Source organism: Manis javanica, chromosome X, assembly GCF_040802235.1.
Source record: "Manis javanica isolate MJ-LG chromosome X, MJ_LKY, whole genome shotgun sequence".
Taxonomy (NCBI): Eukaryota; Metazoa; Chordata; class Mammalia; order Pholidota; family Manidae; genus Manis; species Manis javanica.
Window position 1 is genome coordinate 46,464,289 of NC_133174.1, and position 25,274 is coordinate 46,489,562.

General features: G+C 39.8%; 1 protein-coding gene, 1 long non-coding RNA gene and 1 pseudogene across 5 annotated transcripts in view; 1 reads left to right on the forward strand and 2 right to left on the reverse strand.

The window, feature by feature from the left end:
* Nucleotides 1-25,274, reverse strand: part of PHF8 (PHD finger protein 8) — a 169,689-nt gene that overhangs the window by 80,921 nt on the left and 63,494 nt on the right. For all 4 annotated transcript variants that reach the window (XM_037010389.2, XM_037010388.2, XM_037010391.2 and 1 more), the window contains exons 9-11: nucleotides 6,447-6,534; nucleotides 5,977-6,083; nucleotides 4,628-4,719 (exon numbers count right to left, since the gene is read on the reverse strand). In XM_037010389.2, coding sequence (XP_036866284.1) covers nucleotides 4,628-4,719; nucleotides 5,977-6,083; nucleotides 6,447-6,534 — 287 coding nt within the window. The remainder of the gene's footprint in view (nucleotides 1-4,627; nucleotides 4,720-5,976; nucleotides 6,084-6,446; nucleotides 6,535-25,274) is intronic.
* Nucleotides 9-4,621, forward strand: LOC118970933 (DNA repair endonuclease XPF pseudogene; annotated as a pseudogene).
* Nucleotides 8,247-23,364, reverse strand: LOC140847513 (uncharacterized). The gene is made up of 2 exons (XR_012127567.1): nucleotides 11,117-23,364; nucleotides 8,247-10,983 (listed from the first exon to the last, which is right to left on the reverse strand). It is a non-coding gene; the product is annotated as an uncharacterized lncRNA (long non-coding RNA).

The following is a 25,274-nucleotide window of genomic DNA, read 5'->3' on the forward strand; positions in this document are numbered from 1 at the left end:
TGTTAAAAAAAAGGCATGAGAAATAGGCCCATGTATAAACAGACAACTGATTTTCAACAAAGGTACCAAGGCAATTCAATGGAAAAAGGTCGACTCTAGCAAATAGTACTGGACTAACTGGATATCCACATGCAAAAAAAAAAAAAAAAAAAAAAAAGAACTTCAATCAATACTTGTACTATATACATAGACACACACAAGCTCAAAATAGATCTAAATGTAAAATCTAAAACTATAAACCCTTTAGAAGAAAACAGAGGAGAAAATCTTTGTGACCCTGGGTTAGGCAAAGATTTCTCAGGACACAAAAAGTATGAACCATAAGAGAAAAAACTGATATATTGGACTTTATTCAAAACAAAAACTTCTCTTGGAAAAAGTTAAGACAAACCACAGACTGTGAGAAAATATTTGCAAAACATATATCTGATAAAGGACAGTGTAGAGAGGAGTGAAGAACTGTTACGGGCTTGGGCCACACCCCTCAAAAAGTCAGGGACTTTAGGGAGATCCCTGGGGACAACCTGGCCTCTCCACGTGTAAGGACAGAACGCAGTGCAGAGCACGTACGGGCTCACAGCTAGCTTACAACAGTAACCTAGGAAGAGACCTGTTGGCTGTCTCTGTCTTAATTTTGTGTAATCCTTCTGAGTCCTCAAGATATACATCTTTGAGCAGACAGATCTCTGAAGCTTTTCCTTTGCGATTTCTTCCACCAGTTTTCACTTTACTTCTGCATCCAGAGGACTGATAATAAAAATTGCTCATCATTTCCTTCTTGTTTCCCATGGTTTGGTTCTTTTTTTTCCTTTAATTCTTTTCAGTCCACTTGAAATTTATTTTGGTGGCTGGGCAGGGATGGGGCCAAGAACTCATGTGAATCAGCTGGATAACCTTAATATTAATAGTACCCTTCTCTCAGCCCAGGGGCTCTGGAAAGGTGAGGGAACAAGTGCCTCCCACAGAAGTCATCTGCATTTCACAAAAGACTTTTTCCATGAGCATGGACTACTCAGATCTATATCCTACTCTTCTACAGCTCCCCCTTGGTCATCCTGTTTGTAGATATCCCTTGGTCCCTGGGGCCCTAATGGGCCAGTGCATGAGTGCTTAGGGCCCACTCACTTCCCTTGCTCTTGGTGTTCCTGAAACAGAATCACTTTGAAGTTTACTTCATGAATGGGGGTGGGGTGGGGGTGGGATCAGAGGTAAAACCTGAGGTAGCCACACCTGAGGTGTGGAGAAAGAAAAGCAGGCAAGGCCCAGGTGGCGGTGAGTCCAGGGAGCAAAAGAAGGCCCAATACATGAAGTCCAAGGATATCTGAGGGGAAGGCTGGCAACAGAAAATGGGGAGATTGTGCCAGTTGAGTCTGCAGGAGCTGAAAGGTCTCCTTAGGCCACTGTATGCAGGGGAAGGAGTCTACAGCATATCAAAAGTATAAGAGAGAATGAAGCCGGGCCTACCGGCTCGCCCGACGGCCATGGCACCACTGCTGGAGTATGAGTGGTAGCTAGTGCTGGAGCTGCTCGGCACAGACCCTCTGGCCGTGTGCGCCCATGGGCTCGGCGCGGACCACTTCCTCCGGCAGCACTGCCACCCGGCATGCCTGGTGCTGGTGCTCAACACGCAGCCGGCTGAGGAGGAATATTTTATCAATCAGCTGAAGATAGAAGGAACACCTCCCACGCCGTGTAACAAATAAAATCCCAAGTAACAGTCGCTATGAGGGTTACACACAAGGCGGTGTGATATTTGCAACCAGTTGAATACTTGTGGTTGATTTCTTGACTGATAGAATTCCTTCAGATTTAATTACTGGCATCTTGGTGTACAGAGCTCACAATCATCAAGTCCTGTCAGGAAGCATTCATCTTGCGCCTGTTCTGCCAGAAAAACAAACGTGCCTTCATTAAAGCTTTCACAGACAATGCTGTCGCCTTTGACACTGGTTTTTGTCACGTGGAAAGAATGATGAGAAATCTCTTCATAAGGAAGTTGTATCTGTGGCCAAGCTAAACAGCATTACGTGACAGACATCTGTGAGCGCATCTGCTGTTCCATGTAGCAGTAAACTCATTTTTAGAACAGCACAAACCTAAAGTCCTAGAAATTCATGTCTGGACATCTTAAATGCATGTTTGAAGGAACTGAAGTGCTATAACTCGTCACTTGAAGTTGAATATTTATCTTTAGAAAACACTATTGGAAAATCCTTTGACAAGACAATCCGCCATTATCTGGATCCTTTGTGGCACCAGCTTGGAGCCAAGACTAAATCCTTGGTTCAGGATTTGAAGATACTACGACCTTTGCTGTAGTATCTTTCTCAGTATGATTGTATCTCATTTCTTAAACTTCTGGAATCTCTGAGAGCAGCAGAAAAGAATTCAGGTTGGTCAGAATTCAGGTTGACTGTTTCTGGACTCTTGCACCTCGATGTTTCTAAATGATAGAGCAAGGGTTTATCATGTCCCAGATGCCAAAATGAGCAGGAAAGGAAAAATGTCTGAAAAAAATGGAATTTAAAGAAGGGCAGGGTATGTCGTAGGCTTAAGTCTTTAAATGTGTCTTTTATTTCAGTGATTGGTTGGAAGTACTTAACAAGTTAATGTGTGATTTTAAGTCTCCTTCAGCCATCAGAAAATGTATGCCTGTATGATAAATGTATGTTGTATGTAATTCTGTTAAAAGTATTAACATGACAAGTCTTAGAATCTGTTGCTGGGGATTCTGGATAACAAAGGCCAAGTATCAATCAAGAACATTCTTACTTCTACTTAAGAACTAGACTGATTTTTTTTTAACTTTAGAGTAATAATTGCCACTTCTGTCACTTAAAGTCTTAATGGAATATTTTAACATCCCTCTGGGCTTTTAAAAGATATAAATATACTAGAATGAGACAAATATGGATTTTATTCCAACACTCATCTAGTAGATATAATGAATATTTTAAAGTATGGGAGAGGGCAAATGCTTATTTTCTGCTTAGTTCAAAGGTCTAGTTCAAAAGTTAAGTATTTTAGGGATGTGTTTGAGTACTTTACTAACAGAAATAAAAGTTTGTTGTCTACTTCTATTGCATGTTCAGGGTTGTGAAAATCATGATGATTATAGAAATAATCAATGCTATTATTCTGTTCTGGTTCCTTTATCTGTATAGCAGCTTATACATAGTGTCACAGTTGACAGTTAACACAAAATAATCGAGTATTAGTAACCATGCATATAACTTTCTATTGAGACATTATAAAGCTTATATTAATGTTTGTTTGAAGCATCTTTCCTTTAGACCATAACTAGACAATTTTCAGGAAAATAGACTGTCTAGCATTATGAAGGCCCCACAAAGGAAAGGGATAAGAGAATGATGCTTGAGTCATCTCTTGGATAGAGGAAACTTGACCCTGCCCTCCCAACTCCCTGCCTGCCTGTGCCTCGCCTGAAAGTTGCCTGTGTCCTTGGATCCCCACCCTCTGGATATAAAATAGTTTGCCTCTAAACTTTTATAGTTAATTCTTGTATTAAATTCCTTTGATCATCCAAAAAAAGTATAAGAGAATATGTTATTTCTTCTTCTAATTTTTGCATTTCTTAAAATTGGTTTTGGAAAAAAAATACATTTTAAGTGAGCAATCCATTCACACAGATCAAAAATCAAACACTACAAAAAGATATATACTGGAAAATTCCATTATCTGTATATCCCTGTCATCTGCCCCATTAGCCCACCCCTGCAGGTAACCACTTTAATTGGTGTCTTCTGCATCCCTCCAGATTGTGTCTTCAAGCAAATACAAGTACATACAAATATAATTCTTATTTTCCCCCTTTTTACACCTAAGGTAGCACATTATACACATGGTTCTACACTTTTACTTGAAAAATTCTGGATATCTTTCGAAACCAGTACAACAAAGAGCTTTCTTAATCTCTTTTATAACTGTTTAGCATTCAATTGGATAGATGAATATTGGTATATTTCTAAAAGGCCATTTTGGCAGTATACATCAAGAGCCTTATGTTTTTTCAATTCACTAATTGCTTTTCTAGGAATCTATCCTGAGGAAACAATCAGATGAGGGACAAAGACTCATGCAAACAGAGAGTCACTGCATGATTCTCCAGAACTACCCATCAAATAAATAGAAAGGAAGCAACAATAAACAAGTGGTTATGTAAAGATGGCACATCTCTGAAAAAAAATATCATGTAACTAGTAAATGTTTATGGAGAACTACGGTGATGCAGGAAAACTGTATGTACATGGTGATAGCAATTATATTTTTAAAATGCATATAAAAAAGACAAGAAGAAAAGTTAATGTTAATTCTCAAATGTTAATGCTAATTTCCTCTGAATGTTAAAATTCTAGGGGATGTTTTTCTTTCTTTATACTCCTCTGTACTTTTCTAATGCTCTAGAGTAAGCATGTATTACTTTTTATGATCAGAAAGAAAGACTTAAAAGTATAATCCAAGGAGTCCCAGCCCAAGTCCTCTACTCTAACCTCATGAGCCCACAAGCCTCCCTGGTCTCCTCCATGTCCCCAAAGTATCTCCCTAAAGCCAGTCCCTATGGAGGGCAGAATTCTAGAGGAGGTCAAGAAGTAAGTTTTTTATTTACTTCTTTCCTTGTCCAGGCTCTAAACGCCAAGTTCAGGGCTTTGCCACCATGGACCAGGTAGGAGGCAGGGTGTCTCCTGTTCTCTCGCAAACCTAAAAGGGGAAAGAGGAAGACAGAGTGTCAACAAAGCCATGCAGAGAAATGAAGGACTTGTTAATTTTTCAGGAAATCAGAGAAAATCCTCAAGGTTCTTAACATAACTCCAGATCTGAGTTTTTGTAGCAGTGGTCATTTAACAAGTACCTACTATATGCCAGGCATTTGACCTCATTCTTACACCCACCCTGTAAGCCAGGTATCATCATCTCCATTTTTGTTCAGGAAAACTGAGGCTCAGAGAGGAAAAGAGACTTAACCAAAGGCACACACCTACTAAGTGCCAAAGCCAAGGCTGAAACCACGTCCATATAAATCTGAGGGCTGTGCTGCTTTCCACCACACTACTTTGCCTCTTGAATTTCAAAGTGTGAACACTCAGGAGGACCATGACTGCCACCTACATAGATCAGAAGGACCATTAATACCCTTGTTCTGAATTACTCCAGGAAGTTATGACCAAAAAAACAGATTTAGGCCCAATAAATAATTTTCTACTGAACTGAGCTGTTCAGACAGGTAATAAGTGTCAAAAAGAGTCTGGATGACTAAACACTTAAGTGACAGCCTGCCTAGGTGGTAGAATAAAGGCTTGAGGTATTGGGTAGAAGACTGTACTCAATGGCCTCTGGAGTTCCTTGTAACTCTGAAATACTTATTTCACCTGGCCAACTCACCTTGCAAAATCTCAGGTCTGAGCAAGGGAGCTGTTCTACTTCAGAGTTGACTGGAAAGAGGACACTCAGCAAGTTAGCTTCCACCTGGGCTGATACCCAGGAACCAGCACAATGATGTGAGGATGGTCAGGACTGGGCCTTGTCCCTATGGGAGGCACTTCCTGGTAACTCTGGGACTATCCAGATTGAGTTTCTAACTTTAATTGGCAGGAAATACAGATAATTTCACTATGATCCAATTTTCACAGCCATCTTTGCTAAATAAAAAAGTTAAAATCCATGCTCTAACCTATATTATGCTTAGTAAAAAAGTCAATCTTAAAAGATCATATACTGTATGATTGCATTTTATAGCACTCTTGAAATGACAAAATTATGGAGATGGAAAACAAATCAGTAGTTTCCAGATGTTATGGATAGTGCAGGAGTAAACAGTAGATGAACCTATAAAGGGGTAGCACTACAGAGATCTTTGTGGTGATGGAGTAGTACTAGATCTTGATTGAGGTGATGGTTACATGCATGCAGGCACACACACTCAGGGGAGCAGGGCAAAAGAAACAGTTGGCTCCATACCTCGAAAGATATCCAGGATGTGCTTTCCCACATACCAACAGATGGTCTCAAAGTTGGGGAACTTGAAGAGGTCTGCTGTGCTCAGCCGCTTCTCAATCTCATAGGCTCTAGAGGAAGTAGGCACAACAACAATGACTACAAGGATCCTATTTACTGAGCGCCTACTATGTATCAGGTATTGTTCTGGATGTTTTGTATCTAGTATCTCCAGTTCCCACAACTACCCAGTAGGACTCTACTTTATGGGTTAGGACTTGGACTCAAAGGTTATGTGACCTTCCCAAACTCCCGTAACTACTAAGTGAGGAAGAGGTATTCATCCTCACACTGAAAATCATGAGGAACCAGTATCCATTCCTTTATGATCATCTCTCCTCCTTCTATGGCACACACCTCACTACAGGGGAGAACCCAAGGACTCCAGCAGATGGAAATGGCCTATGCAGGATCACCTAAACTTCAGGACTCACTTGAGCTGCATTTCGATGTTAAGGCTGTGTAAAAAGTTCCCTCCAAAGGCAAGGCAGTCCACGGGGGTGAGCACAGCATGGATCCATCCTGCAGTGTAACAATGCAAAATCATGGCTGGAAGAGGGCCTTTCTTCCTCTGGACATCTCCCCTGCCCACTCAGCTAAAATGCAACTTCTTAGGGCAGCCTGCCTGGCAATGACTCAGAACATTCTAGGTTCCTCCATTCTCCCAATACCCAGCCTGGCCAAGTCTGCCATCATTATAACCCTGAAATGGACCAACCTATGGGGTTAATGAACTCCTTCTACTTCCCTGCTCTTCACTTCAGGATCTCCCTGTTGCATCACCCCTTCTCTCTCCTATCTCCAAGAAGCACCTCCTTAGCATGATTACCCTTTTAAACTCTGCCCTAGGTAAAACAAAGAGCTTTGTGTTGGACAGACCTGAGTTCAAATTCTAGCTAAATATTCACATCACAGGTTGGTTGCGAAGCAAGTACCTAGTTGGAATGCAATTATTCTCCTTGCATTCAAAGCTACACCACCTTCTGGGACCTCCAGATTTTTCTTCTGAAATCTCTCTCATATGCATATATACTCCATGCATCCTAGCAATGCCTTGTCTCAGACCCCTCATTAATTCTCACCTAGGCTATGCAAACTGACACCTCTACCACAGTGGTTCTAAAGTTATGGTCCAGGGAAGCCTGAGACTCCCTGAGACTCACTCAGAGCATATGCAAGGTCAAAACAATGCTCATGACAACACTAAGATATTACTTGCTTTTTTCACTCTCACTTTCTCACACATGCAGAGTGTACTTTTCCAGAGAGTACAGGACATATCACAATATGCAAAAGCAGAATTGTGGATCCAGTTTTTTCTATTAACTCAGACATTAAAAAGATTTGCAAAATGTAAATATCACTCTTCTCACTAAGATTTCTTGGCTTGAAACGTTATTTCTCATGAAAATTGTTACTTATACTAATATGTAATGGGTTTATTATTGTTATTTCTCAATAAATTAATCATAAATATTTTTAAATTTTTCCAGTTTTTATTTATAACATGGTAAAAACTGATAAATGTAAGCCACATAAACAAAAGCTCTTTTGGGTCCTCAATAATATTTAAGAGTATAAAGAGGTCCTGAGTCCAAAGTGTTTGCAAATCACTGCTCTGTACCAATCTCAACCTCTAAAGTCTATCCTCCACGTTCCAACCCAAAGTGATATATCTAAAATAGAAATCTGCCTATGTAATCCACTGCTGGAAACTCTTCAATGAAATGTACATCCATGCAAGAATGGATAAACTGCCATATACTCACATACAACACTGGAAAATAAGTAAAATGAACAACAGCTACATGTATCAATAGAGATCTCACAATGCAAATATTCAGAGAAAAACGTAAGTTGAGAATACATGTAATATGATTCCATTTATATAACATTCAAGAACATGTAAAACAGTACTATATATTGCTTAGTAAGTCATTATCTATATAATAAAGGGATAAAAATGCATGAGGATGATAATCACCAGTTCAGCACAAGAGGTAGCTCTGAGAGGGAAGAATGGGAATGTAATTTAGAACTATACAGAAGGTTTCAAATACATCTGTAATGTTTTCTATTTTTAGTTGACTTATGAACACATTACTATTATATACTAATTTCATTATTTTTGTATCTTTTGCTACATCTGGAATAGTTCATTAGAAATTAAACAAATAAACAAAAAAAAACCTTTAATGGTCTCCAGTCCTCCAGTCACCTCTGGTTTAAGTTCAGCCTGTCTACATTTTCAGCTTCATCTGCTCCCTGCCCTTGATCTTTAGGCTCCAGTATCCATAAACTGCTTCACATGGCCTTGCTATACTTCCTGCCTTTTCCTGTATCTGAGAGGTCTTTCTTGCCTTTCTTTCCTTGGTCAGTCACTGCTCACATACCCTCAGGTGTTGCTCTTCTAAGAAGACTTTTCACAAACCTCTGGCCAGACTAAATGCACTTCTATGTACTCCCAAAACTTCTAGTGAATACCTCTATTGTGACTTTTAGAACATTACATTGAAATAGCCAAATGCTGAAGCAGATGGTACACATGCAATGGTTGTGGAACTAAGTAGATGGCACCCAGTTTGGGAGAAATTCTGCCAAGATGCAAATTAACCCAACACAAATTTCTGATAGGCAAATCCAATTCCCCAAACAGTTACTAAATACCCAGTGTAGAAAAGGCATTATGGAACACCATCAACTGAACAAAAAGGCATCCTACAGTATGGGAGAATATATTCGTAAATGACTCATCTGATAAGGGGCAAACATCTAAAATATATAAAGAATGTCTATGCCTTAACACCCAAGAAACAAATAACCTGATTAAAAAATGGGTAGAAGACGGAGCAGACATTTCTACAAAGAAGAAATACAGATGGCCAGCAGGCACAAGAAGCAGTGTTCCACACTGCTAAGCATCAGGGAAATGCAAATTAAAACCACAGTGACATATCACTACACATGTTAGAATGGCCACGATCCAAAAGAAAAGAAATAAAAAATTCTAGAGAGGTTGTACAAAAAGAGGAACCCTCCTACACTGCTGGTGGGAATGTAAATTGGTACAAATGCTGTGGAAAGCAGTATGGAGTTTCCTCAAAAAACTAAAAATAGAAATATCATTTGACCCACTAATTCCACTCCTAGGAACTTATCTGAAGAAAACAAAATCCCTGTTTCAAAAAGATATATGCACCCTTATGTTTATTGCCGCACTATTTGTAATAGCCAAGATATATAAGCAACCCTAAGTGTCCATCAATAGATGAATGTACAAAGAGCTGGTACATACACACAATGGAATAGTATTCTGCCATAAAAAGAAAAGAAATCCTGCCATTTGCAAAGACATGGATGAATCTTTATGCTCAGTGAAATAAGCCAGGTGGAGACAAAGTATGATTTCACTTATTTGTGGAATATAAAAACAAAGCAAAACAGAAGGAACAAAAGAGCAGTAGACTCGTAGACACTGAGAAACTAGTGGTTACGAAGGGAGAGGGGACGGGATGGGCTGGGAAGATAGGGAGGGAGATAAAGGGACACAATAACTCACAATCACAATCACAACATAAGTTGGTAACAGGGTTGGTAGTATAGCATGGAGTATGTAGTCAATGATTTGGTAACACCTTGCTATATTGATAGATAGTAACTGCATTAGAGGGGGTGAGGATTTAATAATATAGGTAACTGTTGAACCACTGTGTTGTATATATCAACAATACTTCAAAAAGAAGACATTATCCAAAACCTGGCCAAGAATTCAAAGATGGGTGAATAAATGCTTGGGAATATAATACAATAAACAAGAAAAGCATATAGGCATGGGACGGGGGGAAAGTGGTGGTCACTTGCCTAATGTATTAAACATTCTATAAAACTAATATAATCTAATGAATATGACAGTGATATAAGAACAGACAAATACATCTGGGTAACAAAAGAGAAAATCCAGAATTACACAATATAATGTTAGATAAAGAAGTTAGAATTACATAAATTTAAAGGAGTCATCATAAACACACTTTAACGGTGGCAAATGGATTAAAAAAACACCCATCTATATGCTGCCTACAAGAGACTCATCTCAAACCCAAGGACATACACACACTAAAAGTAAAGGGATGGAAAAAGATAGTTCACACAAATATTTGGGAGAAAGCAGGAGGAGGAGTACTTATATCAGACAAAACAGATTTCAAAACAAAGAAAGTAACAAGAGACAAAGAAGGACAGCATCCAAGCTGTCCCCTCTCCAGCTCACCACAGGAAGGAAGAAAAATGGAGTGGGGACAGGGTGGAGGCCTAGGACTACTGAAAACACAGCCCTGGAGATATGCTCTGGGAGCATGAACCTACATTACATTGTGCTCTGCAGATTAGTGGGGTTGGAAAATTAAGAAAGGCGGAACACTTGGAGAGGCTGAGATTCCAGAAACTTGTGGAAAACAGGTGTACACAACTGGCTGCTCTGGGACAAAAGAAAGGCAGGCAGTATGAGAGAGTTCCTAACAGGCTGCTAAAGGGGAAAGGATTGCACAGAGCTTGCTGCTCAGGAGAAAGAGGACAGGTGGACTAAATGGTCCAGGCACACTCTACCCAGCAGGATGGGAACTTTCAGGAGCTTCAGGTGTTCCATCTGCCTGGCTGGCTAGGCAGCTGAGAGGCCTGCCCCCCAGCAATATACAGCCTGGTGTGCCTTCCTCCCGGGCAGCACCAGCTCCCAAAATGGCCTGCCCCTGCCACTGCACCAGGCCAGTCAGAGGGCGGCCCCGCATATGGCCCCGCATAAGTGTGTGCTCAGCCCACTGGCCCTGGCAGTGGAGACCGGCACTGCAGCCGAGAATCAGAAAAGACCTCATTCCTCCCAAGAGACACTGGTACTGCTTGCCTGCGACCCCTGCCATTGATCCAGGGACTGAGCAGCTCCAGAGAGTACACCTTCTTGGCAATAAAAGGCGCCATCTACAAATATGAAATGTCAAAGGCAACTGGTTAAAACCAAAATCACACAAACACCAGAAAGAAGAACAAGTGAAAACGAACTCATCAATCTTCCCGAAACAGATTTAAAAATAAAAATCATAAATATACTCACAGAGATACAAAGAAATATTCAAGAACTCATGGAGGAATTCAACGAGATACAAACATTGAAAAATCCAGTATCTGAAAAGAAACAATATGGAGGGGTTGAAAAGCAGATTAGCTACAGTACAGGAGATGGTAAATGAAATAGAAAATACAAAAGAGAAATACAAACAAGCTGAGGCACAGAGATAAAAAAGGATCTGTAGTAATGAAAGAACACTGAGAGAACTGTGTGACCCATCAAAAAAGAACAATATTCGCATTATAGGGGCACCAGAAGAAGAAGAGAGAGAAAAAGGGATAGAAAGTGTTTTTGAGGAGGTAATTGCTGAAAACCTTCCCAATATGGGGAAGGAGATAGTCTCTCAGGCCATGGAGGTGCACAGATCTCCCAACACAAGGGACCAAAGGAAAACAACACCAAGACATATAATAATTAAAATGGCAAAGACCAAGAATAATGAAAGAGTATTAAAAGCAGCCAGAGAGATAAAAAAGATCACATACAAAGGAAAACCCATCAGGCTATAATCAGACTTCTCAATAGAAACCTTATAGACCAAAAGGGATTGGCATGCATAAGAAACAAATCCTACAATTTGCAACAACATGGATGGAGCTGGCGGACATATGCTCAGTGAAATAAGCCAGGCGGAGAAAGGCAAGTGCCAAAGGATTTCCCTCATTTGTGGAGTATATAAATGAAGCAAAACTGAAGGAACAAAATAAGAGCAGACTCAGAGACTCCAAGAGGTAACTAGTGGATACAAAAGGGTAGGGATATGGGAGGGTGGGTGGGGAGGCAGGGAGGAGGGGATTGAGGGGTATTATGTTTAGTACAGATGGTGTGGAGGATCACGGGGTAAACAGTGTAGCACAGAGAAGACAAATAGTGAATCTGTGGCATCTTACTACACTGATGGACAGTGACTGCATTGAGGTATGGGTGGGGACTTGATAATATGGAAAAATGTAGTAACCACATTGTTTTTTCATGTGAAACTTTCATAAGAGTGTATATCAATAATACATTAATAAAAAAATAAAAAGGAGTGGCATGATATATTTAATGCAATGATGCAGAAGGGCCTTGAAGCAAGAATACCATACCCAGCAAGATGAATATTTAAATTTGAAGGAGGGACTAAACAATGTCCAGATAATCAAAAGCTGAGAGAGTTTACTTCCCACAACCATCTGTACACTGTATTCTGGAGGGACTGCCTTAGAAGGAAGTATTTCTAAGGTTAAATAGCTGTCACCAGAGGAAGTAAAACCACAGTAAAGAAAGCAGACAAATTAATTACTAAGCAGATGCAAAATCAAATAAACTATCCCCAAAGTCAGTCAAGAGATAGATAGAGTACTGAATATGATACCTAAAAAATAAAGTATGAAAGAGGAAGAAAAATGCAAAAAAAAACAACTGTAGCTTGTGTCTGTAATAGCATACTAACCAAGTTATGTTAAATAATGGCACACTAAGTGAGTTATGTTAGATAATCTATACATTGTGTTTATAATAGCACACTAAGACTGTTAGATAGTAAAGAAATTTCTCTTGAAACTTTACTATGACATATATAAAGCCTGCAATGGTAATAAGTACATACCTATCAATAATCACCCTAAATGGAAATGGTCTGAATGCACCAATCAAAAGACATAGAGTCACGGAATGGATAAAAAAACAAGACCCAGGATCACGGGAAGATGGTGGCATGACTAGTTCAGAGGAAATACCCTCCCCAAAACATATATATTTATGAAAATACAATAAATACAACTATTCCTAAAAGAGACACCAGTGGATGCAGTACAACAGCCAGGATACATCTACATCTGCGAGAACTCAGCATCACACAAAGGGGGTAAGACACAAGCCGTGGACAGGTGGGACCCAAACGCTCCCCCACCCCAAAACCGAGCGGGAAGAAAGGAATCAGAACGGGGATGAAGGGAAAGCCCAGGACTGCTAAACAACTAGCTCTAGAAATCCGCACCCGGAACGCAGACACAAGGTGCATGGGGTGCTGGGTATTAGAGAAACGGAAAAGCAAACCTGTGGGCAAGTCCCTGCAACTGACAACCCTGAGACAAAAGAAAAGCGAGTGCTTTCTGCAAGTCTAAAAGACAGAGGGACCCCATAGATGGACAAAGTTGTCCTGGCAGCTGGAAATACCGGGGAAACTTAGGTGCCCTAAACAGAGGCAGTGCAGCTCTGAAGCCCCTCACAGGACTAGGCAGCCTGCCAGTCGTTCCTCCAACTGGCACGGACCCCAACACATGGGCCCAGTAGCAGGAGAGTGGGAGCAGGCGCTGGGGGGCGGAAGAGCTAGAAGGAACCGAGAGAAGATCTGTGCGCCACAGGGCTAGCCCGCAGCTGCATGATCGAACATCCCGGGCACGGCTCGCGCACAACGGCAGAAGAAAAGCCAGAGCCCTGTAGAAGCCTGCAAAGAAAAGCTCCGTGCGCACCAGCAGCGAAGCCAGGAGAGCAGGCGCGCTCCCAGGAGCCAACCAGAACCCCAGTACAATGCACAGCCACCCGGGCCAGACCCAAAGGCTGCTGCTGCCACACAGCTGCCTGGCAGGGTCACCGCTAGCATGGAGGAGAGCACCTAGCATGACTGCCACTCACCGCAGGGCTCCGCGCTGCTCCAATGGACACCCTGTCCAGAGCAGCTTAGGAGATTAACCCACTGGCTGCTCCAGGTGTGCAGTTAGCCGTCACAGGCAGCAGAGAAGGGCAAGGCATCCAGCAAGCAGGAAAAGACTTTCTTCTCCAGCTGACACACCCACAACCTGCCTACAGCCACTGCAATCACCATGAAAAGGCAAAAAAATATGGTCCAGAACAAGACAGCTACACCTGAGAAAGGATATGCAGAGGCAGACATAACCAGACTCAATGAAAAAGAACTCAAAATAAAAATAAACATGCTGACAGAGCTGCAGAGAAATATGCAAGAGCTAAGGGGAGAAGCCTGGAGTGAGATTACAGATGTCTGGAGTGAGATCACAGATGTCCGGAGGGAGATTACAGAAGTGAAACAAACTCTGGAAGGATTTATAAGCAGAATGGATAAGATGCAAGAGGTCATTGATGGAATAGAAACAAAAGAACTGTAACGCATAGAAGCTGATGCAGAGAGAGATAAAAGGATCTCCAGGAATGAAACAATATTAAGAGAACTGTGTGACCGATCCAAAAGAAACAATATCTGCATTATAGGGGAACCAGAGGAAGAAGAGAGAAAAAAAGGGATAGAAAGTGTCTTTGAAGAAATAATTGCTGAGAACTTCCCCAAACTGGGGGCGGGAAATAGTTGCTCAGACTACGGAGGCACACAGAACTCCGAAGAGACGGGATCCAAAGAGTTCAACACAAAGACACATAATAATTAAAATGGGAAAGATCAAGGAGAGGGACAGAGTATTAAAGGCAGCCAGAGAGAGTGTAAAGGTCACCTACAAAGGAAAACACATCAGGCTATCATCAGACTTCTCAACAGAAACCTTACAGGCCAGAAGAGAATGGCATGATATATTTAATGCAATGAAACAGGAGGGCCTTGAACCAAGGATACTGCATCCAGCGTGATTGTCATTTAAATATGAAGGAGGGAGGGATTAAACAATTCCCACACAAGCAAAAGTTAAGGGAATTTGCCTCCCATAAACCACCTCTACAGGGTATCTTAGAGGGACTTCTCTAGATGTGAGCACTCCTAAAAAGAGCACAGAACAAAACACCCAACATATGAAGAATGGAGGAGGAGGAAAAAGAAGGGAAAGAAATAATCATCACACTGTGTTTGTAACAGCTCAATAAGTGAGTGAGGTCAGACAGTAAGGTAGCAAACAAGATCACCTTGAACCTTTGGTAACCACAAACCACAAACGCAATGGAAATAAGTACATATCTTTCAATAATCACCCTAAATGTAAATGGACTGAATGCACCAATCAAAGACACAGAGTAATAGAATAGATAAAAAAGCAAGACCCTTCTATATGCTGCTTACAAGAGACTCACCTCAAACCCAAAGACATGCACAGATTAAAAGTCAAGGGTTGGAGAAAGATATTTCATGCAAACAAAACAGAAAAAAGCAGGTGTTGCAATACTAGTATCACAAAAAGTAGAGCTCAAAAGAAAGAAAGTAACAACAGGTAAAGAAGGACATTAAATAATGATAAAGGGCTCAGTCCAGCAAGAGGATATAACCATTATAAACATATATGTACCCAATACAGGAGCACCAATATATGTGAAACAAATACTAACAGAATGAGAGGAGGAAATAGAATGCAATGCATTCATTTTGGGAGACTTTAACACACCACTCACCCCAAAGGTCATATCCACCAGACAGAAAATAAGGACACAGAGACACTGAACAACACGCTAGAACAGACGGACCTAATAGACATCTATAGAACTCTACATCCAAAAGCAACAGGATACACATTCTTCTCAAGTGCACATGGAACATTCTCCAGAATAGACCACATACTAGGCCACAAAAAGAACCTCACTGAATTCCAAAAGACTGAAATCCTACCAACCAACTTTTCAGACAACAAAGGTATAAAACTACAAATAAATTGTACAAAGAAAGCAAAAAGGCTCACAAACACATGGAGGATTAACAACACGCTCCTAAATAATCAATGGATCAATGACAAAATTAAAATGGAGATCCAGCAATATATGGAAACAAATCACAAGAATAACACAAAGCCCCAACTTCTGTGGGATGCAGCAAAAGCAGTCTTAAAACAGGAAATTACATAGCAATCCAGGCATATTTAAAGAAGGAAGAACAATCCCAAATAAACAGTCAAATGTCACAATTATCGAAATTGGAAAAAGAAGAACAAATGAGGTCAGCAGATGGAGGGACATAATAAAGATCAGAGAAGAAACAAACAAAATTGAGATGAATAAAACAGTAGAAAAAATCAATGAAATCAAGATACGGTTCTTCAAGAAAATAAACAAAATAGATAAGCCTCTACCCATACTTATTAACAGTAAAAGAGAGTCAACACACATCAACAGAATTACAAATGAGAAAGGAAAAATCACGATGGACCCCACAGAAATACAAAGAATTATTAGAGAATACTATGAAAACCTATATGCTAACAAGCTGGAAAACCTAGGAGAAATGGACAACTTCCTAGAAAAATACAACCTTCCAAGACTGACCCAGAAAGAAACAGGAAATCTAAACAGACGAATTACCAGCAACGAAATTGAATCGGTAATCAAAAACTAGAAAAGAACAAAACCCCCGGACCAGACGGATTTATCTCGGAATTTTATCAAACATACAGAGAAGACATAACACCCATTCTCCTTAAAGTTTTCCAAAAAATAGAACAGGAGGGAACACTCCCAAACTCATTCTATGAAGCCAACATCACCTTAATACCAAAACCAGGCAAAGACACCACCAAAAAAGAACACTACAGACCAATATCCCTAATGAATGTAGATACAAAAATACTCAACAAAATATTAGCAAACTGAATTCAAAAATACATCAAGAGGATCATACACCATGACCAAGTGGGATTCATCCCAGGGATGCAAGGGTGGTACAACATTCGAAAAAACATCAACATCATCCATCACATCAACAAAAAGGACAAAACCCACATAATCATCTCCACAGAAGCTGAAAAAGAATTCGACGAAACTCAACATCCATTCATGATAAAAAGTCTCAACAAAATGGGCATAGAGGGCAAGTACCTCAACATAATGAAGGACATATATGATAAACCCACAGTTAACATCATACTGAACAGCAAGAGGCTGAAATATTTTCCTCTGAGATCGGGAACAATACAGGGATGCCCACTCTCCCCACTGCTTTTCAACGTGATACTGGAGGTCCTGGCCACAGAAATTAGACAAAACAAAGAAATACAAGGAATCCAGATTGGTAAAATAGAAGTCAAAGAGTCACTATTTGCAGATGACATGATATTGTAAATAAAAATCCCTAAAGACTCCACTGCAAAACTACTAGAATATCGGAATTCAGCAAAGTTGCAGGATACAAAATTAATACACAGAAATCTGTACCTTTACTATACACTAAGAATGAACTAATAGAAAGGGAAATCAGGAAAACAATTCCATTCACAATAGCATGAAAAGAATAAATTACCTAGGAATAAACCTAACCAAGGAAGTGAAAGACCTATACCCTGAAAACTATAAGACAATCTTAAGAGAAATTAAAGAGGTCACTAACAAATGGGAACTCATCCCATGCTCCTGGCTAGGAAGAATTAATATCATCAAAATGGCCATCCTGCCCAAAGCAAAATACAGATTCGATGCAATCCCTATCAAATTACCAACAGCATTCTTCAATGAACTGGAACAAATAGTTCAAAAATTCATATGGAACCGTCAAAGACCCCGAATAGCCAACACAATCCTGAGAAGGAAGAATAAAGTGAAGGGATCTCGCTCCCCAACTTCAAGCTCTACTACAAAGCCACAGTAATCAAGTCATTTTGGTACTGGCACAAGAACAGAGCCACAGACAAGTGGAACAGAATAGAGACTCCAGACATTAAGCCAAACATATATGGTCAATTAATATTTGATAAAGGAGCTATGGACATACAATGGGGAAATGACAGTCTCTTCAACAGATGGTGCTGACAAAACTGGACAGCCACATGTAAGCGAATGAAACTGGATCACTGTCTAACCCCATACACAAAAGTAAACTCCAAATGTATCAAAGACCTGAATGTAAGTCATGAAACCATAAAAGTCTTAGAAAAAAATGTAGGCAAAAATCTCATGGACATAAACATGAGTGACTTCTTCATGAACATATCTCCCCGGGCAAGGAAAACAAAGGCAAAAATGAACAAGTGGGACTATATCAAGCTACAAAGCTTCTGTACAGCAAAGGACACCATCAACAGAACAAAAAGGCATCCTACAGTATGGGAAAATATATTCATAAATGACAGATCCGACAATGGGTTGACATCCAAAATATATAAAGAGATAACACGCCTCAACAAACAAAAAGCAAATAATCCAATTAAAAAATGGGCAGAGGAGCTGAATAGACAGTTCTCTAAAGAAGAAATCCAGATGGCAAACAGGCACATGAAAAGATGCTCCACATCGCTAATCATCAGAGAAATGCAAATTAAAACCACAATGAGATATCACATCACACCAGTAAGGATCGCCATCATCGAAAAGACAAATAAAAAATGTTGGCGAGGTTGTGTAGAAAGGGGAACCTTCCTACACTGCTGCTGGGAATGTAAACTAGTTCAACCATTGTGGAAAGCGGTATGGAGGTTCCTTAGAATGCTCAAAATAGAAATACCATTTGACCCAGGAATTCCACTTCTAGGAATTTACCTTAAGAATGCAGCACTCCAGTTTTAGAAAGACAGATGCACCCCTGTTTATCGCTGCACTGTTTAAAATAGCCAAGATATGGAAGCAACCTAAATGTCCATCAGTAGATGAATGGATAAAGATGTGGTACATATACACAATGGAATATTACGCAGCCATAAGAAAAAAACGGATCCTACCATTCGTAACAACACGCATGGAGGTAGAGGGTATTATGCTCAGTGAAATAAGCCATGTGGGGAAGGACAAGTACATGATTTCACTCATATGTGGAGTATAAGAACAAAGGAAAACTGAAGGAACAAAATAGCATCAGAATCACAGAACCCAAGAATGGACTAATAGTTACCAAAAGGAAAGGGACTGGGGACGTTGGGTGGGAAGGGAAGGATAAGGGCAGGGAAAAGGAAAGAGGGCATTACAATTAGCATGTATAGTGCGTAGGGGACACGGGAGGGCTGTGCAACACAGAGAAGACAAGTAGCGATTTTACAGCATCTTTCTACGCAGATGGACAGTGACTGTGAAAGGGTATGTGGGGGGGACTTCATGAAGGGGGGAACCTAGTAAACATAATGTTCTTCATGTAATTGTAGATTAATGATACCAAAATAAAAAATAAGTAAACAAACAAATAAATAAATAAATAAAAACAAGACCCATTTGTACGCTGACTAGAAGAGACTCACGACAAACCAAAAGACATGGGTAAAGATATTTTATACAACTGATAGAGAAAAAGGAAGATGTTACAGAACTTCTATCAGACAAAGTAGACTTGAAAAAAAAGAAAGTCACAAGAGACAAGGACATTACATAACGATTAAGGAGTCGTTCCAACAAGAGGACATAACGTTTATAAATATCTGTGCACCCAACATAGGAGCACCTACATATGTGAAACAAATACTAACAAAATTAAAGGAGGAAATAGAATGCAATGCATTCATTTTAGGAGACTTCAGCATTCTACTTACTCCAAAGGACAGATCAACCAGATAGAAAATAAGTAAGGAGACACAGGCATTCAAAAACACATTAGAACAGATGGTCCTAAGAGAGATCTACAGAGCACTCCACCCAAAAGTGGCAGGTTACACATTCTTCTCAGGTGCACACGGAACATTATCAAGAAAAGATCACATATTAGGCCACAAAAACAGCCTCAGCAAATTCAAAAAGCATGAAATTGTAACAACCAACTTCTCAGAACACAAACATATGAAACTAGAAATAAATTGTACAAAGAACACAAAAAGGCTCACAAAAACATGGAGGCTTAACATGCTTCTAAATAATCGATGGATCAATGACAAAATTAAAACATAGATCAAGCTATGTACGGAGACAAATGGAAACAAAAGCATAATGCCCCAACTTCGGTGGGATGCAGTGAAGGCAGTTCTAAAAGGAAACCACAGCACTCCAGGCCTTTTTAAAGAGGGAAGAACAATCCCAAATAAATAGTCTAAATTCACAATTACTGAAACTGGAAAAAGAAAAGCAAATGATGACCAATGTCAGTAGCAGGAGGGACATAATAAAGATCACATAAGAAATAAATAAAATTGAGAAGAATAAAACAATAGAAAAAAATTAATGAAACCAAGTGCTGTTTATTTGAGAAAATAACCAAAATAGATAAACACCTAGCGAGACTTAAAAGGAAAAAAAACAACATCAACAACAAAAAGGGCGAAAAACACATGATTGTCTCCATAGATGCTAAAAAAGCATTCGACAAAATTCAACATCCATTCATAATAAAAACTTTCAACAAATGGGTATAGAGGGCAAGTACCTCAACATAATAATGGCCATATATGAAAAACCCACAGCCAACATCATACTGAACACTGAGAAGCTGAGAGCTTTTCCTCTAAGACCAGGAACAAGACAGGGATGCCCACTCTCCACATTGTTATTCAACATAGTACTGGAGTTCCTACACACGACAACTAGGCAAAACAATGAAATACAAGGAATCCAGAGCAGTAGAGAAGTTAAACTGTCACTAGTTACAGAAGACATGATATTGTACATAAAAATCCCTAAAGATTCCACTCCAAAACTACTAGAACTAATATCTGAATTCAGCAAAGTTGCAGAATACAAAATTGATACACAGAAATCTGTTGCTTTACTATACACCAACAATGAACTAGCAGAAAGAGAAATTGGGAAAACAATGCCATTCACAATTGTATCAAAAAGAATAAAATACCTAGGAATAAACCTAACCAAGGAAGTGAAAGTCCTATACCCTGAAAACTACAAGGCACTCATGAGAGAAATTAAAGAGGACACTAACAAATGGAAACTCATTCCATGCTCTTGGCTAGGAAGAATGAATATTGTCAAAATGACCTTCCTGCCTAAAGCAATCTACAGATTCAATGCAATCCCTATCAAAATACCAACAGGATTCGTCAACGAACTGGAAAAATTGTTCTAAAATTCATATGGTACCACCAAAGACCCCGAACTGCCAAAGCAATCCTGAGAAGGAAGAATAAAGCAGGGGGATCTCGCTTTCCAACTTCAAGCTCTACTACGAAGCCACAGTAGTCAAGAAAATTTGGTACTGGCACAAGAACAGAGCCACAGACCAGTGGAACAGGATAGACAGTCCAGATATTAAACCAAACATATATGGTCAATTAATATATGATAAAGGAGCCATGGTCATACAATAGAGAAATGACAGCATCTTCAACAGCTGGTGTTGGCAAAACTGGGCAGCTACATGTAAGAGAATGAAACTGGATCACTGTCTAACCCCATACACAAAAGTAAATTCGAAATGGATCAAAGACCTGAATGTAAGACATGAAAGCATAAAACTCTTAGAAGAAAACATAGGCAAAAATCTCTTGGACATAAACTTGAGTGACCTCTTCATGAACTTATCACCCCGGGCAAGGAAAACAAAAGCCAAAATGAATGAGTGGGACTATATCAAGCTGAAAAGCTTCTGTACAGCAAAGGACACCATCAATAGAACAAAAAAGCATCTTACAGTATGGGAGAATATATTCAGAAATTGCAGATCCGATAAAGGGTTCACATCCAAAATATATAAAGAGCTCACACACCTCAACAAACAAAAAGCAAATGATCCAATTAAAAACTGGGCAGAGGAGCTGAACAGACAGTTCTCCAAAGAAGAAATTCAGATGGCCAACAGACACATTGAAAGATGCTCCACATCGCTAATCATCAGAGAAATGCAACTTAAAACCACAATGAGATATCACCTCACACCAGTAAGGACTGCTACCATCCAAAAGACAAATAACAACAAATGTTGGTGAGATTGTGGAGAAAGGGGAACCCTCCTACACTGTTGGTGGGAATGTAAACTAGTTCAACCATTGTGGAAAGCAGTATGGAGATTCCTGAAAAAGCTCAAAATGGAAATGCCATTTCACCCAGGAATTCTACTTCTAGGAATTTACCCTAAGAATGCAGCACTCCAGTTTGAGAAAGACAGATGCACCCCTATGTTTATCGCAGCACTATTTACAATAGCCAAGAAGTGGAAGCAACCTAAGTGTCCATCAGTAGATCAATGGATAACTAAGATGTGGTACAAAGACACAATGGAATATTATTCAGCCATAAGTAGAAAATAAATCCAACATGGATGGAGCAAGAGGGTATTATACTGAGTGCCATAAGCCAGGCCGAGAAAGACAAGTACCAAATGATTTCACTCATAAGGGGAGTATATGAACAAAGAAAAACTGAAGGAACAAAACAGCAGCAGAATCACAGAACCCAAGTATGGACTAACAGTAACCAAAGGGAAAGGGACTGGGGAGGATGGGTGGGAAGGGAGGGAATGTGGGGGGGAAGGGGTCATCATGATTAGCATGTAGAATGTGGGGGGGCACAAACAGGGCTGTGCAACACAGAGAAGACATGTAGTGATTCTACAGCATCTTCCTACGCTGATGGACAGTGACTGTAATGCGGTTTGTGGGGGGCCTTAGTGATAGGAGGAGGCTAGTAAACATAATGTTCCTCATGTAATTGTAGATTAATGATACCAAAGTAAAAAATAAAATAAAATAAAATAAAAAAGACATATGCACCACTCTGTTTATCATAACACTGTTTATAATAGTCAAGATATGGAAGCAACCTAAGTGTCCATCAATGGATGAATGGATAAAGAAGAATTGGCACATATACACAATGGAATAGTATTCAGCCATAAACAGAAAAGAAATCCTGCCATTTGCAACAACATGGATGGATCTAGAGGGTATTATGCTCAGTGAAATAAGCCATGTGCAGAAAGACAAAAGCAAATGATTTCTCCCATTTGTGCAGTATAAAAACAAAGTAAAACAGAAGAACAAAAAGCAGTAGTCTCATTGAAACCAAGAAGAGACTATTGGTTACCAAAGGGGAGGAGATGTGGACAGAGGGTTTGAGGAGGTTGGGGCAGGGAAGCAGAATGGGATTAATGGGCATAGTAGTTTGCAATCACAAAACAGGTAGGTCATGGGGATGGTAGTACAGCACAGAGGGTACAATTAATGACTTGGTAACATCTTGGTATATTGATAGACAGTGACTGCAATGGATGGGCTGAGGACTTGATAATACAGGTGAATGTTGATTCACTATAGTGTGTATTTGAAACCAGCATAAGAGTGTATATCAATGATATTTTAATTAAAAAAGGAGGGAAAACAAAAATTACCCAAAGCAAGGACAGAAGAAAAGACATCTCTACATATTCTAAAGTTATTAACAAGTTACAATGGGATATTATATACAATTTTAAGTCAATAAATTATACAATTTAAAGAGAAAAAGTTCATTTAAAGATACAAATATTAAAACAAACAAGAGGAAGAAATGCTTTAATGAACAATTACAAACATGCTTGAAACGAAAAAAGAAATAGAGAAGATATAAATAAGAAAATAGAAATTTTATTACTGAAAAATACTGTACCAAAAATAATGAAACAGATGGACTCAATAGAAGAATGGAGACAATGGAGAAAAGAATCAGATAACTTGAAGACAGAACAATAGAAAGTATCTAATATGAACGAGAAGAAACAGACTAAGAGAAAAACTCACAGGGAGGGACCAGTGGAAGTACAGAAAATTGTGTAACATTCGTATAATCAGAGACCCAAAAGAAGACAAGTTAAAGTGTGGGACTGAAAAAGTTTTCAAAGAAATAATAGTTAATATTTACACTAATATGACAGAAGACATAAACTTACACAATCAAGAAACTCAGCGAAAAGATACAGTATAAACCCAAAATACCCATGCCTAGACATATTACAGACAAATAACTGAAAACTAAAGAAAAAAGAAAACACTGAAAAGACATATAGGGGAAAAACAATTTGAATGGAAGCCAAAATATCATCAGAAACCATGGAGGCCAAAAGGAAGCAGTACAACATCCTTCAAGTGCTGAAAGGAAATAACTATCAACTCAGAATTCTATACCCAGCAAAAAAATATTCTTCAGGGGAAAAAAGGGAAATCACTACAGTATCAGATGGAGGAAAATAAAGAGAATCTGTTGTCAGCAGTCCTGCTGTGAAATGTTAAACAGAGAGGAAATGATTTTAAAAAGGAATCTTCAAACACTAGGAAGGAAGACAGAACAACAAAAGAATAAAAATATGGGTAAATACAACAGACTTTCTTTCTGTTAGGTATTATAAATTATGTTTGACAGTTGAAACAAAACTTAAAAGACTATGTGATGTGGCTTTCAATGAATGCAGAGGGAATATTTAAGACAAATATATTATAAATGGGAAGAGTAAAGGGATATGAAAAGGTAAGGTTTCAACCCTTCCCTCAAACTGGTAAAATGTCAATTAAAATGCCAATACCAGTAGGCAGTGATAAGATATATATAGCTTATCTAGTTTACATATATAAAACTAGCGCATCTACTAAAACACCTACACAGAACCTGGAGCTAAAAATTCACATATAAATTCAAAGGACCAGGATAGGCATAATAATTTTAAAAAAGAAAAACAGGGGGCGGAGCCAAGATGGCGGCGTGGATAGAGCAGTGGAAATCTCCTCCCAAAAACACATACAGCTATGAAAATATAACAAAGAAAAATCTTCCTAAAATAGAGACCACAGGACACAGGACAACATCCAGACCACATCCACACCTGCAAGAACCCAGCACCTTGCGAAGGGGGTAAGATACAAGCCCCGGCCCGACGGGACCCGAGCGCCCCTCCCCCCGGCTCCAGGCGGGTGGAAAGAAAACGGAGCGGTTTTTTTTTTTTTTGGCGAGTGCTTTCTGGAAGCCTTAAAGGGACAGGGACCCCGTTGCTAGGGAGGCAGGGTGGCGGGACCGGTGACCGGGTGCTTGGGACCGGCACTTGAGAACGGAGGAAATCACGCGTTTTTCCCCTTTTTTTTCTCTTTTTTGCGAGTGCTTTTTGGAAGCCTTAAAGGGACAGGGACCCCGGTGGTAGGGAGGCAGGGCGGCGGGACTGGTGAGTGGGTGCCTGGGACTGGCACCTGAGGACAAAGAATATCCTGCATTTTTCCCTGCGGGACCGGTGGGCGGGTGCCTGAGATTGGCACTTAAGGACAGAGGAAATCGTGCGTTTTTCCCCTTTTTTTTTCTCTTTTTGGCGAGTGCTTTTTGTAAGCCTTAAAAGGACAGGGACCCTGGTGCTAGGGAGGAAGGGCGGTGGGACTGGTGAGTGGGTGCCTAGGACCGGTGC